The sequence below is a fragment of the Bombyx mori genome, chromosome 10 (assembly GCF_030269925.1).
Source record: "Bombyx mori chromosome 10, ASM3026992v2".
Taxonomy (NCBI): Eukaryota; Metazoa; Arthropoda; class Insecta; order Lepidoptera; family Bombycidae; genus Bombyx; species Bombyx mori.
In genome coordinates, this window is record NC_085116.1 from 5,519,902 (window position 1) to 5,535,358 (window position 15,457).

The 15,457-nt window shown below is 37.7% G+C and overlaps 1 protein-coding gene across 7 annotated transcripts in view; it reads right to left on the minus strand.

Moving 5' to 3' along the window:
• Positions 1 to 15,457, minus strand: part of LOC101739469 (uncharacterized) — a 31,060-nt gene that overhangs the window by 1,248 nt on the left and 14,355 nt on the right. For 5 of the 7 annotated variants that reach the window (XM_038013368.2, XM_062670486.1, XM_038013367.2 and 2 more), the window contains 10 exons: positions 10,452 to 10,548; positions 8,911 to 9,072; positions 8,138 to 8,247; positions 7,356 to 7,580; positions 6,489 to 6,671; positions 5,394 to 5,569; positions 4,990 to 5,193; positions 4,324 to 4,548; positions 3,700 to 3,924; positions 1,679 to 2,617 (listed from right to left, as the gene is read on the minus strand). In XM_038013368.2, coding sequence (XP_037869296.1) covers positions 1,679 to 2,617; positions 3,700 to 3,924; positions 4,324 to 4,548; positions 4,990 to 5,193; positions 5,394 to 5,569; positions 6,489 to 6,671; positions 7,356 to 7,580; positions 8,138 to 8,247; positions 8,911 to 9,072; positions 10,452 to 10,548 — 2,546 coding nt within the window. The remainder of the gene's footprint in view (positions 1 to 1,678; positions 2,618 to 3,699; positions 3,925 to 4,323; positions 4,549 to 4,989; positions 5,194 to 5,393; positions 5,570 to 6,488; positions 6,672 to 7,355; positions 7,581 to 8,137; positions 8,248 to 8,910; positions 9,073 to 10,451; positions 10,549 to 15,457) is intronic. The other 2 variants (XM_038013371.2, XM_062670488.1) reach the window with 1 other exon arrangement.

Below are 15,457 nucleotides of genomic sequence, written 5' to 3' on the forward strand. Positions count from 1 at the left end.
GCTTTCGAGAACGTTAAAAAACTCGCACTAAGCACACAGATCCTATTTTCAAGCAAATGATGTTCTCGCTTATTCATGCGTTGACAATAAACTCGGTGTTTTGGCGGTAAACATTTTCATTTCAAGCTGAGATGAGTGGTTGAGTCTACTTATCAAACATTGGCATGTGGTTTGTATTTATTTATTGAGACTAATCTTATACTCTTCGATCTGAAGGTGAACGAAAAACAATAAAGATTTGAAAGAAAAAAAAAACTGTTCCAAATCACACACGCTTTTTAAATAAACTTTGAATTATTGAGTTACTAGGTAATTTACCGTCCTGTAATTGTTAACTTATTACGTTTCGTTAAAGTTTTCAAGAGTGAAATTCAGATAGAATGAAGTCTGAACGAATATAAATGTACCTAACTGGCTGATGGTTAGTATAAAAAATTAATTCTCTTTAAGTATTGACATATTAATCTAATTAAGTTTTCGCGAGAATTTTTTTGTACTTTTTCAAAGATAGTCTTCATTCGCATTAAGCACCTATCTGAATGCAATAATATTTTGTTAGTGTAAAACCAGTTGATGCGTTCCTCCTATTGCAATTTGTGTCGAAGCAATGGTTTAACTTTAAAGCAAATGCATTCCTGGTATTGTCGCATTTGTGTTTAAATGTAAACAAACGGATACAAAGAAAACCAAGGATGAGCTATTAATAACATTGTTGAAACATCAATGACGAACCAGATAAATATTGGAAAATAAGCTCTCAATTTTTACAAAGAAAATAATCAATTCATTACCATTCATGGAACTTCATTTTTCTAATATATATATAATCTTTTTCGAGAGATTTTTTTTGTCAAATAACTGTTGCCTTCCATTGTTTTTGTCAAAATGGTATTTTCATTTAATATCATTTTTGTGTTATGTTTGGTTCAGTTCAGCAGAAACCCAAGATATTAATTTGGATCAAGACGTAGTTTCATTTTATATTTTAACTAATGATTTATAGCTTTATACATATGTCGAGAAGGTAAGATTAAGCGTAGCGCTATTACATAATCTTTATTGATGCGAGTAATTTAAATTTTAATTGTTTAAATAAAAGTTAATTTTGTTCATGCTTTAAAGATCGTTGTTTAACAAATTCTTTATGTATTTAACCATTACACTTTCAATAAACAACTAGTTTTAGGTTTTTGTAGGTAAGTAAAGTATTTATGCCATACGTTTTGATGAAATTAAGATAATATTTAATTAGAAACTGAAAACAAAATAACAAATGCAACAAACAACACTACTAATGCCATTTTATGATTAACTTAAACGTGTAATAATTGTGAAGAAACAAAAATAAAAATCAATACATATAAATGAAATTTATATTGTCTTCAATATTACGCTACAAGCCTCTTCGTTCAAAATATACACAAAATAATATATTTCTATGAAAATATGCATTTAAATGTATTAATATAAAACATAAGGGTATCCAATATAATGTAACTTATGTATAAGTCGTCTTTAAAAGGCGAAACAATGTTCTATCACACGTGGCCGCGTTCGAAGTTCGAACTATTCTCATTAAAAGTCCAAACAACGTGCATCTGGAGGCGAACCAAATAAAGCACTATCGTGTAGTTGCGGCAATACTCTAAATGCACAAACTGAATTCACTAGTACTTACTCGTCCTCCCAGGGACAAATGTCGTTCCTCAGCTTACGTTCACCAAGATCGGGCTTACTATCCCGCTTCACGATATCAGAAGGCGACGAGGCGGTGCGGTCAGACGCGCGGGAGGGGGGCTCTTCCTCCACTGCCGTATCCTCGCACACCGCCAGCGGGGCGACCGCCCTCATCGGCTCTGCCGCACCTTCGACAGGATTTTGTTCCATCACGACATCTATAGCCGACGCCTCCTGTGTTATAGGTTTTCGCACCGAGCTCGTTTCGTCTTCCGAGGATTTTGTTCGATCAGATTCCTTCGAATCAGAAATCGCTCTTGATGTGGTAGAGTCTTCGCACGATTCGATTGACGGTCCGCCAAGAACGACGGAAGCCACGGCAGACGGATGCTCTTCGGAGGCTATCATTTCGTTTCCAATCTCCACGAGCGAGCTGCATCCCTCATGGAGTGGCGGTGGAGCGCGTGCCGAGTCCGTCGGCGTCGCATCTGCCGAGGCGAACACCGAAGAAGGCTCATCTGACTGCGCAATTGATCTTGGTTCCTCTGGCGAACAGGTGCCGGGAGGTGAGTCGGCCGATTCGTCGTCAGGCGCGGAGCTGACACTGATGGTGGGTGTGGGGTGTGGATGCACGGGAGGAAGAGGGCGAGGGGCGGGGCGCGGGGGGCGCGGTGAGTGTGGCGGTGAAGCGAGTGGCGCAAGATGACGAGGTTCGACTGCAGAGAGACGCCTCAATGGCGGGGGCGCGCCGCGCAGTCCCCCGTCGAGCGTGCTCTGTTGTGGTAAGCGACGCGTGCGCTCGCACACCGCACCACTCACGTCCGAAGACGAGCTGCCCGAATCTGCTGCTGAGTCCTGGCGACGCCGTCCACCGTACGCTCCTTCTCTTGATGAGCTTTCCCAGGGAAGAACATCGGCGGTATCGTCCTCGAGGGGATCTCTGTAACATTATATACATTTTATACAATGTGTTTGAATTGAAGTGAAACTTCTAATGCGACTTCCAATAAGCTTGTGATAAGCACTTAGCGTTACCATACTAGAAAAAGACAGAGCGAGAGTGAATGCGTGGCACTCGAACGCATGCGCGTAGTATACCTGTTACAGGCCAGCGCGAGCGTTAGCAACGAGTAGCGCCCAATATTTTAATGAAATATTTAAAAAAATATATGTATATTTTTATTTTTATATCTATAATTTAAAATATACACAATATAAATGTGGAAGATGTCGCATCTCTTATACACAGCGTTCCCTATTACAAGAGCAATCTGATTTAAGGATGAAAAGTTAAGAAAACCACAATACTGCATACACAACAGCTGCCCCACCCTTCGAACCGAAACGCATTACTGCTTCACGGCAGAAATAGACAGGGTGGTGGTACCTACCCGTGCGGACTCACAAGAGGTCCTACCACCAGTAATTACGCAAATTATATTTTTGCGGGTTTGATTTTTATTGCACGATGTTATTGTCCTTCACCGTGGAAGTCAATCGTGAACATTTGTTAAGTACGTATTTCGTTAGAAAAATTGGTACCTGCCGGCGGGATTCGAACACCGTTGCACCGCTACATACGAATGCACCGGACGCCTTATCCTTTAGGACGCGACGACTTCAACGTCGATTTCAACGACGTTCTTTTTTTTGTTAGTGTTTTTTTTTGCCCTTTTAGGCAGTCGAGCATACCGCCCGCCTGATGGTGAGTGGTTACCGTCGCCCATGGACTTCAGCAATGCCAGGGGAGAGCCAAGCCGCTGCCTACCTTTTAATACTCTCTACAAGCCTCGTTTGAAGAAGGACATGTCATAGCGCTCGGAAAACACCGTGGAGGGGAGCTCATTCCATAGCCGCATGGTACGTGGCAAAGAAGACCTCTGGAAACGCACTGTCGACGAACGCAGCGGTTCCAGATAATATGTATGAACTCTGCTCTGATGGCGGGAGGTGCGATGATAGAAAGGAGATGAGGGGATCATTTCAAACATCTCAGTGTAATGAGAGTATGTGGCCGTGTACCTGAAGGGTATGTCTGTGAGGTTGGACTGGCTGTGCGAGTGCGCGGGCGGGTCTGGCGGACGCGGCGGTTGCACGGCGCAGACGGCGAGCTCGTGTGCGGAGCCGGATAGGGAGCGGTCGGAGCCGCGGCGCCGCGCGAGTCCCGCCCCCGTCCCCGCAGCGGTTCCGCTCGTGCCGCTCGTCGAACCAGGTTTTTTGCGTACTTGACCACCAAAGTTGAAGAACCTAGTGAATGCATGTTTTGCTAGATTATATTTGAAAAGTATGCTACTAATTTTGATCTATAGGTTTGATGACCTTCACGATAAGATCTGTAAGGTTCTTAATTAAACAGGAATTCGGATTCAGGATACGACTCCAATCCCATACAAACTTTATGGGTAAGTCAATCGATAACCGCGTTAACGAAAGTTGGGTTTGGCAACAAAATAGTATTCTTCATAGAACTTATTTTTCGCACTAGATCGGTAGATACGTTCATGGCCAATTGGTATTACGTAATTTCCAGAACACATTGGTATCAATTGTAATGATATTTTGGTATAAAAATCTGTATGACTATGTAAATCACCAAATTATTAAGTGTAATGTCGATATTATAATACGAAAAATAAATTTACTCACTTGGCTTTTTTCTGATGGACGTTTTTCCCTTCAGTCAGTAGTCTTTGAAAATGATCTGATCTGATGAATCGAGGGTAGCAGTCTTTTTTCAATAGAAGTCCGTAAACATGATCGGCGGCATGGTCGAGCGCGTATCGAGAGCCAGATCGCAGACCCTCGGCCACTCGCTCTGCCGTCGCACCATCGATGTTAATCTCACATGGAGCTCCAGGCTTCAAGAACTCCCTGAAAAAAAAAGACATTGAAGAAAGAGAAGCAAACATTGATTTTAAACGTATTTGGTTAAATAGATGCTTGAGGTATACGTATCGAGGGATGCCGTCGTTAGAATATTAGGTCAGGCACTTATTTTCCTAAGCAATAATGCATTCAACAAATAATTAGGGAAAAAAAAGTATCATAAGTAATTGTTGCTTTTTTTGCATAAATACTATTCACGCCGTGTCGTATTCATACAACATATAAATTCAAAACGACTAGGTATGTTGTGATCCGTAATAAATCTCATTCCGCGGAGGTTAAATCCTATAAATCAGTATGTTTGTTTCTTTTTAGCGTGGTTTTACTGATCTCGACAACGAATTGTCAACGGTACCAACAATAACAAATTTTGGCAAAATAATTATTTATGTCAAATGTTTTCCGTTTATGTTGTAAGCGACATACTCATAAATCTCCTCAAGTTTCTTCGGTATTTGTTTGGTACTGCTTCTCCTCAGATCCATGACCGCGAGCCAGAATCGAATATTCTCGTGCGAATATTCTTTCCTTAAGAAACTTGTGAACTCTTGCAGCCCTGTTGGATCCGATATCAGTTCCTCTATAGAAAGCGCCCAACGCTGGACTCGTTTTTCACTTGGTATTTCGACACTGGAAAGTTTTTGTTTAATTTACATACTAGGTAAATGTAATATTGAGAATCTTAATTTCGTTTCAATGAATAAAATTACAGTAAACGTTTTACCAGAAAATTGAGGATTCTACTCAGTTCCAAAGAAGATTGCTTTAAATATATAAATAACTATATATACACTAGAAAAATAAAGGGAGAAAGAAAAGCGTAAACTTACAGAGGGCTATTAATTTGCCAAAATAGGGTGTCATCGCTGACCCAAGGGTTGGAGGGTTGTGGTGGTGTGAGCCAAGGATCATAGGGAGCGAAGGTCTCCGCATAAGCCACAAGGGCATCTAGGGCAATTGAAGTCTTCACTCGTGTACGATCCAGGCTCGTTTTTAAATATTCGATCTAGAAGATATTGAAGATAAAGCAATTATAATATAGGTTCATCGTTAAGAATGTTTACATAAAATAGTAAATTATCGAGCCGAATAAAGAAATGACTATAAATAAAGAAATACTAAAAATAATTATGAGAAAGGTCACTACATTCTAAAAAAGTGCTGTTTCCACGAATAGTATGTTATATATCACCAGGCCCCTTGCCCTTGCACTATCGCCCTTCAAACCGAAAGGCATTACTACTTCACGGCAGAAATAAGCGGGGCGGTGGTACCCACCCTGTGCAGACTCACAAGAGGTCCTACCACCAGTAAAATCTACTTTAAATATCTATAATTCCCACTGTGAGTTGATTTTTGTTCCTTAGCTCGTTAATTTCCTTATTACGGATCCTTGCAAAAAGTTCGGAATGGTTTTTTGTTAGCTAAGATGTTTTAACAAGTTCCCACGCACGTCAATCTGAATTGCTCACCTTGAAACTTAGGAATAAATCTTCAAAATACAATGTCTCTTCAAATCCGAACAGGTTATTGATTCGCGACAAGAATAGGAAGGATAATGATATCCTGTACCACATAATATAATAACTAGGTGGATTGGAATCATGGAGTTAGAGATAAATGAAAATATTGCTGCTATGGACATGAATACAGTAGCATTCAATCGCGGCAGTTTAATTCAAATTTCTTCTGATTAATAAATAGACTACATTGACAGCAAAAATAAGGTTTGTTAAAATTTTCAGTGTGGTTGTAATTACTATTCCATACGTGTATTTTTGGTTTCGGATAACGGAAAAGTCTACGTTGGAGCTTAACCATAGTAGAGCGTGATTATTTAACTTTAATTATATTAAGTTACCAAAAGCATGTGCGGTTTGATCGTGTTTTCTAGAATTTCCTTGTTTATCAACAGTGTTGTTTACCTCTCTCGTCAGTTGGTGTATGGTTCTTTTCTTGGGCTTATGTGGCCGCGACCGCACGGGTACTGGGCACGGCTCGAGGCCGCTGGAAACTCCCGGGGGTGGCCTCGCCACTCGCCAGTAGGCACGCTCTTGACTGTCACTCACTATCTTGTCCCCCTTCTTCCGTTCTTTTGCTAACCGAACCTGTAAAAAGAAAAACGTCCTCAAACTTTAAAATCGTTCTTCTACATCAGATATAGTCCTCCAAAATTGAAATCTTTACTCGACCGGCTTAGGCAATACGTTGTCAGTGACACGCAGTATTGTTATTTAAGCAATATTCAAGATAAATATTGGCTGGGATTGTTTTAAAGGAATCCCCAATCTTGTATATAAAGACTTAAGTTAAAGTAACTGCTATATACGATTCCTACCATTCCTCTTTTGCCTTTGCATCGTCTTCTTATTATGACTAATCCACTGCTGGACATATGCCTCTCTTAATACACGCAATAATTTTTGGTGGTGGTAGGAAGTCTTAGTCCGCACGTGTAGGTATCACAGCCCTGCCTTTTTCTGCCGTGAAACAGTAATGCGTTTCGGTTTGAAGGGCAGGGCAGCCATTCTACTGTTAAAAGTGAGACCTTAGAACTCATGTCTCAAGGTGGGTGGTGGCATTTACGTTGTAGGTGTCTATGGGCTACGGTTACCATTTAGCACCAGGTGGGCCGTGAGTTCGTCCACTCATCTAAGCTATAAAAAAACGCCCCTCTTCGACTGTACTTTTTGCCAGCTACGTTTAATATTTTCTTTAAGAGACAAAGTTGTATTCTTCAATCGTTGATTTTGGTAGTTGAGTGCCTTTTGTTTTATGTTGAGTATTCAGACCTGTTCCTCTGCTTGCATGGTGATGAAATCCCATTTAGCAGAAAGGTTTTTCTTTAGGTTGGCCAGCGCCTCTTGCTCGTATTCTTCAAGACCGTGTCGCTGTTTGTTTCGCAGCGTCCGCTTCACTAGGTAGATAGCGTACTCCACGTTGTCGGGTCCCAGGGTGGGGGCGTTTGAGCTGCTCCCGGACACGCGGGACGGTTGCCATGGCCAGTAATATGGACTCTGAAATACAGTATCGGTAGTCGATCAACCCTATTTTGACCACAGTCGTTAGACTTTTTAGAGTGTTTCTTTTTATTTTTTTCCGATACCTACTTCTCTCTCTTTTTCTCTAATTATTGATGGTCGCGGAACGTATAGTTAGTCCACTGAGATTGTTAGAACGCTTATTGCCACTGTCTTCCGGCTTTCGTCTGGCATCCGGCTTGAAGCGCAGGTTGACAGATACTCTAATATATTTAGAGTGAGTGACTCAATGTCATGGTGACGTCAGTAACGTCGTAATAGGGTAGTTTTATTATTTTTTTACTAACGTCAATGAGAAGCCCCGGCTCATTTGATGGCAAATATCCACAGAACAGAGTGATACTACATAGTAGTGTATTCCGCATAAATATATTGGGCATGAGGTGTACATTGAAAATGCTGTATAACCGCAACCTTACCCTTCGAACTGGAGCTTAGTGCGTCGAGTATAATCAAGAAGATGTCAGAGATCTACAAGTATCTTCGTTAAATTGTTTAATCAAATGATTATTTGATTCCTTAAAATTACTCACCTGAAATCTGTAGAGAGAAGAGTCATCTTTTAAAACAAGATTTTTCAAGTCGTTGACGGGAAAGAAGTAACCATATTGACAAAGCTGATTGGCTAAGTTTATTGCTTCAACTGAAATTTAATAGATACCGTAATATTAGAATTGTTATAACTAGAAATCATTGTATACAACATTGAATTCACAAGGTCACACCGAAGGCTTTGGTAGCATTAAAAGAAGCTTTGAAACGTATTGGGAATGAATTTTGCTGATCGGATTTTAAGCCGTTTTTCTCCGTTCGTTTTCCGAAAAACGGCTTAAAGCATCGAATACAGGGATAACATACTAATTACATACATAGACTGAGCATAGAAAAGTATTAAAATTTTCTTTTCTTCACGATCCTTATTTAATAAACGAATTATAGGATAATTTTAGAATATCATTAACGATTTTGTTAAAAATTTCCGACAGCTATTAATGGTCAATCATCCATACGAAAATATTCGGGAGGCCGTCAAAAAAATCACTCGTAATACTATTCTATGCTATATTATGTTTTAGGGAAATTAAGGTAGACAAACACTGCTTACATGCAAATTGGCAACAATTTCCATATTATATTTAGTGCGGGGTGAGGTATGTGATCATAGGTGGTAAGGTTGATATACTGTAAACAGCCCATTGAGGTCACGCTCGGAACATCGCGATTCCCAGATACGAGTTCGCTTACAACGCAAATAGTTTCAGCGGGAGGAGCACGATCATGCCATGTACTGGATATCTCTACCTACATATTAAGACCTGTGGTAGCCTTGGCTTCTCGTTATAGCTAGAATCTACTGGGTTCCTGCGACGCGACCAAGGCCCTTGGCTGGCGCCTACAACTTGACACTCACCATTACTAGTCTCATCAAGATTAAACCGTTCCATTAGCCATTCGACAAGATCGTAACCTGAAAATAATAATAGTTTTAATTTACTGAACAACAAATTTTCTTATTTTTTGTTTCCTAATTTAAACGAAAGATTATTCATCGCGTAAGCCCATTTTTTTTTTATTGAACGTTTTTTGTTATATTAGAAATATTTTATAAATAAATATTATACAGTATAGCCGTACTCGCCCGCTTCGCTGGGCAATTAAAATTAACATTATTTTTTAATGTAATTATTATTAGGGAGTCCAACACTCATATAAATATTAGCATATCCAATAAGTACATGTATTTTCTACATGGGTACCAAGTTTCAAGTCAATCAGATGCATGGTTCAGTAATTATAACGGAACATCCGTAAAACCCATATTTTTATATATTAGTATAGATATAGATTAAGTATATTATCTATGATACAGGGTGTAGTAATATGGTCCTTCACCCTTAAATATAAGTTAAGATTTAGACATCTAGGACCATACGCGACAATCACTTCTCTGTTACTTTATTGACGATAAGAAAATCTGAAGGAAAGCTGAGTTGACATCGAAAAGGTTAATGTACTATTTCAGTCTGACAATAGTCGAGAACATTCTCGCACACTACATTATTTGTATTGATTTTACAACCATACATAATTTTAAGATACAGTGGTAAAAATATCGTAATGTACATTTATTTTAATATAAAATAACATTTTACATTAGTTAAGTTTTTTGTTTAATATGGAATCTATTATTAAATACAAGACTTTTTAAGTTGTTTATTTGTGAACACTTTCCCTTGCGTTTTTGAAATTTGATACGGTCGACGTACATACATATATTTATTTTATTATTCCAATTTCCAGTATCGGCCAGATGACAAATTTATGAAGGCTTTTTTTAATCAGAATATATACTATAAGGATAGTAAATTTTAAATAATTCTATATTACTAATACGGATGGAAAATAGTGAAACTGTTTTATATCAGGATGTTGCACGGAATATTACTGTTCTGTACATTCTGCGTTGTGATCATTAATCAATCATCATAATGACTGGTATAATAAAAATTCAAGTCACAAGAAGAAGAATTGAAGAAGAACACAAATCTTCTTCAATGCATGTTCATAGTAGGGCAAGGAGAATTGTATTCTGGTATCAGAATGCACGGTATCAGAATGCACATCTTATTTCCAATAACTACTTACCATTAGATTTCACGCATTTAAGCTCACAATAATAAATTTATTCAAGGATCAAGATTTTCGGTCTTGATTTATACGACCACAGGATATTATCTTAAAAAATCTTCAGTGACGTAAAAATAGAGATAACGGGAGTACTTATTTTTTAAGGCTTCTACTTAAGTTCTTAATAAGAGCGCGTCGTATAGAGAGCATTTGGCTCACCCATAAAAGCAGAAGGAATTACAGTAAGAAAAAGTTTTTGACTTCTCACGGGGACGCCTGTTTCTGGATCTTGCATTTCTTTTATCAAGCTTTCCATCTGAAATAAACAATTGAATTATGTAAATATTCCTTATTCTGGTCTGAAGGGTCCATTGTGAGAGTGATTTTGTTATTCTATCATGACTGTACAATGAGCATACTTTTCAGAACAAGTTTGCATTTATGATGGATAAAACAGGTTTACCCGATTTTACTTGAATAAACATTATGACGATGACATTGTGAAGGAATGAAAGTTTGAATTGAACTGAATTTCCCAATATTATAAGAGATAATTAAATAAATACCAAAAAATACAAAACCGATTTGGCTATTTTTGGTCTTGAACTATTTGTGGAAGTCCAGAGAAGGTTTAAAAGGTAGATAAATGAATGAAAATGCTCAGAATTAAATAAAAATAATAATTCTGTTTTTCCTTCGATGTGTCCCCCGTCGGACGGATTCCTTTTGTTTGTGTTAAGTTTATTTTATACAAAAGTTTAGGTCTTTTATTTATCGATTGAGGCACTACGAAGTCTACCGGGTCAGCTAGTACGAGTATAAAATAGTTATTACCGGAATCAGCTTTCGGCAACATTATTTTTTATTTATTATTTAATAACTATTTAATGTTCGCAAATTATACATATATCTTAATAGATGCGCCTGATTGTTTCTATATATTAGCGAATTTAAAAAAACAATCATAGTGATCATACATAACATGTCTATTGTTTTGATATCTTAAATGACATTTATTAACTTGTTTTCTCAAATAAGTAGGAAAAGTATTATATAACAGTTATCATATTAACAACGAAAGATATTAACTCTTTAAGACTTATTATAATTTTTCGTCATATAAGCAGTAATTGGATCTCCACTAGTACGAGTATAAAATTTTGCAGCTTTTTATTTTTAATAAGTTTTACATTGTGATTTTATTTTATCAGTTGATCTTTTCAAGTGTTAATAGCAAGAACATCAAAACATGTCGTCGAAACATTAAAACACAATCAAACTAGAAACCTAAATACTCGACCACCATTCAGTAATAAATTATTAAAAACCCAGACTAATTCAAATGTATGTTGGCGATAACAACACGAAGGAATTTCAAGTTTACGACAATCGACTCGAACATATTCCAACAGATTGAAATACTGTAATTCCATTGTAATGCAATTATTAGTGGTCGTGCATTCCATTGACGCAAATTCAGGAGCTATGCATTTTCATTATGTGCGCGGTCTGAATGCTATTTCGCATGTACTGTGGTGTTTAATACTACATATACTGCTATTGCGAGTGATTGCTTTATGAAACATGTCGTATTTCTCTGTTAAATAAATTTAATCTTAATTGATTTAAACTAGGTATTCTTACGACAAAGAAACACTCTTTACTATCAATTAACAGTAAATTAATTAATAAATGACGTGATTAGTTCGAGGCTCTTATACCTTTAAACAAGCACTTCTTGTATGTATATATATATAATCTGAATCTCGGAAACGGCTCAAACGATTTTCATAAAATTTAGTATACAGGGGATTTCGGGGCCGATAAATCGATCTAGCTACGATTTGTTTTCCAAAAATTTTGTTTTATTCGTGTTTTCAATCAACTTTATGGCTCTTCCCGACATCTATTGGCGAATAATAATACTATTTTTCTTAATTGAGGGCAACTAACCGCTTTAAAGACACAACAAGATGGCGTTATAAAAAAAAAACGAGCAAAGCTCGGTCATCATCTAGTGGTGTTTAATACTACATCAGCTATTGCGAGTGATTGTTTTGTGAAACATATTGTATTTCTCTGTTAATTAAATTTAATCTTAATTGATTTAAACTAGGTATTCTTACGACAAAGAAACACTCTTTACTATCAATGAACAGTAAATTAATTACTAAAGGATGTGAATAGTTCGAGGCTACATACAGATCTACTCGCCTTGAAAAATAATTCCGAGATCTTCCGAAATAGCTTTTATTGAGTCGGCCAAATGATAATGAGTGTAGTTCTACATTTACGCTTTGTTTTCGAAACCGCAGTTGCGTCTCGTCGTTCCAAATTTAACTGTATGTAATGTACTGTTAAAACAGTTAAGAGTTTCATTATAAGAACTGTTTGTTGAAGCTATTATTATTAACGGTAGGCAGCGGCTTGGCTCTGCCCCTGGCATTGCTGAAGTCCATGGGCGACGGTAACCACTCACCATCAGGTGGGTCGTATGCTCGTCTGCCTACAAGGGCAATAAAAAAAAGCTATTTAAAAATCATTTGAAATAATCTGTTGTGTAATAGAAAGCGTAACCAAGAAATTGAGAGACTGCTCCCGAAATTGAAACAGGAAAAATAACTTACCTAAAGTAAACAAAAAGCCCATATACATTTATTGAACTAAACAAAAATACCTATTCTCTTAGTAACTTTAATAAAAGATCCCGCAATCTAATATGAAGAGACAATAGATTCAGCGTGTTTCGTGATTTTAAATTGTGTTCCATTGCGTGCAATGCAGCAAGCTTAGTAAAATCAAAGATGAGCTTGTTTTACGCTGTTATAATGTGCGCCATCACCACTAAATCGTCTTCTGGAAGGGTTTTTACACACCCTGTATCTGCGTATGTACAAAAAATTAGAAATCAAATACATAATTTTTTTGGAGGACTCGCAAAGTCCTTTCTTCTGAACACATATACGTATTTAATTATTTAGCTAAAGCATATCGAAAACGATGCTTCGATAGATTTTATGAACAGATTTCGAATCAATGACGTCATTCATTTCCTCTTAGGTAGGCGCACTCGAGATTTCTCAGTAGGGGCTCGAGGGTCGTTCGAGTGGGTAGCGACCCTGCATCGATAGCCAAAAGGCCTTGAGCCAATCGAGATGAGTCTGGCCACGATTGTTATGCAAATACTTGGAATAAATACGTGAAATATAGATGAGATTTGTCGACATCTTTGTGTGATACTTAAGGTTATATTTAAATACACGGCACTACAGGAGTAGGAGTAATGTATGTAAGACTTCAAAACGGTAATTTGAAAAAAAACTTTGCTATAACAAGTAGCGATTAACCACCAATTTTTTTTTGGTTATAGTACCCATAACCTGAATTACTATATGAGAACTAGCGATTCAAATCTAGAATACAAAACCTCGAAGGTCAGAACGAACTCAAACCCGTTGTCATGGAGACTAGACTAACAATGAGTGAGGAGTTAAAAATACAGTAAATTATTGATTGAAATCGAGCACAATTTCTTTTGAAATTGCAGCTATACTTATGTCTGCAATGCGATTTTAAAATAGAGAGATTTTTAAAGGACTTCTTACACCATGATTACGTAACGGTTTTGTTCGAAACGACCTTAATCTGGGAGGTGAGCCAAGGCGGTGAGCGATGACGCCACGCCGGGATCGATTGCGCTTAGGGAGAAGTCTTCGCCGGCACCCACCCCTATACTATCCCTTACCACCTCACGATTCATTATTCCTAGCACTCGTTTGTTTCGGTCATACGTAAACTCTTTAGTGAAAATAAATGTTCCGTTCATAAAACACATTACTAAAATATATATATTTGTAAAAGAGAAAACGTGAAATCAGTAACAATAGTGCGCTGTTATGGAAATTATTTGAATACAAACTCGTCAAACATGACAAAGCCTTCGACGTGTAACTTAACCCACTAAGTTTTGCCCCGGACTTTCTTAGCGGGTCGCGATTTCGGACTTTTGGTATTTTCAGGAAAGTACCGCTCTTGCTGAGGCAGATGTTAACAAAGTCTCTTAGGCTGCGCCCCATCTCTCTTAGGCTGCGCCCCGTGAACTTGCCTACAGACCCAGTGAAGCCAAAATAGCTCCGCAAGGCTACTGATTGGTAGGAAAAAAATGTATTCATAAAACGGAACGTTTCAAGTGTAGTTGAAATAAACACACCTTCGAATTGGAAGCATCTTTTTTTTAATGCCTGATATGTAACATACAAATTGGTTATATAAAATGATTAAATAATATCTATCTAAAATCTCTTCCAGATCTTAATCTAGATTTTAATCACGCCTTAGCCAATCATTTTTTTGTTTTATCATTTAAGTACTATTTTTTATTGCATTAACGGGTCGACTAATTTTGGAACATCTGGTGTTTAGATATTACGGAATACTACCTTCAAATTTGAGCAAATAATTGTTTCATGGCACGAAAGAACTGGACTGCGGTATATTACTGGTGGTAGGGCGCTTTGTGAAACCTTCAAACCGAAACGCATTACCGCTAGAAGAGTTAGGTGGAATGATAAGGTTAGGTTACTAGTGCGCTGAACGGCCGAAGGCAGTGTCTGGTAGTAGCTTGTAAAAAGGTAAATCCTCCTTTTCTGATTATAAATTATTAGTCGGAAACCTTTTTTTTTTAAATACAAAATACTGAACAGTGAAAAGGCTGCCCAAGAAATTATTGAATTTCTTTAATTACAACAAGACTTCTCGTTTTGGTAGAAATGTTAAAAGTAAGTTGCCTTGAATAAACAATGAGACGTCCCGAAAGATTGCAGTCGCTTGTATAGCCGCCCTGGGTAGGTATATGTCAGTCCGTTCCAAACATGGAAGCGTAGGCGGGCGTTCCAATTCAGCCCTTTACGATCCACCCGAATCTACACCGTAGGTTTAAACAACGAAATACAGGAAAAACAAACCTAGAAAGTTTTTTTTTTTTTAAATTAAGTTTTCCTTAGTTCTTTAGCGTTAAACTTGTACATTGGAACTGTTAAAATGTCGTACAATGAGAACGTTTTGGTTTATTTGTTTGTTAAAATGTAAGGGTTAATAAACTTTACATCGCGTGTTTTGTTAAGCGGTTTCTGGAGACCATAGGCAAAGGTCTCCACTAATTTGGGGTGGGGGTTCGCGTCGCCATTGTTTTGTAAAACGACTGTCCTACACTTCAAAAAATGATT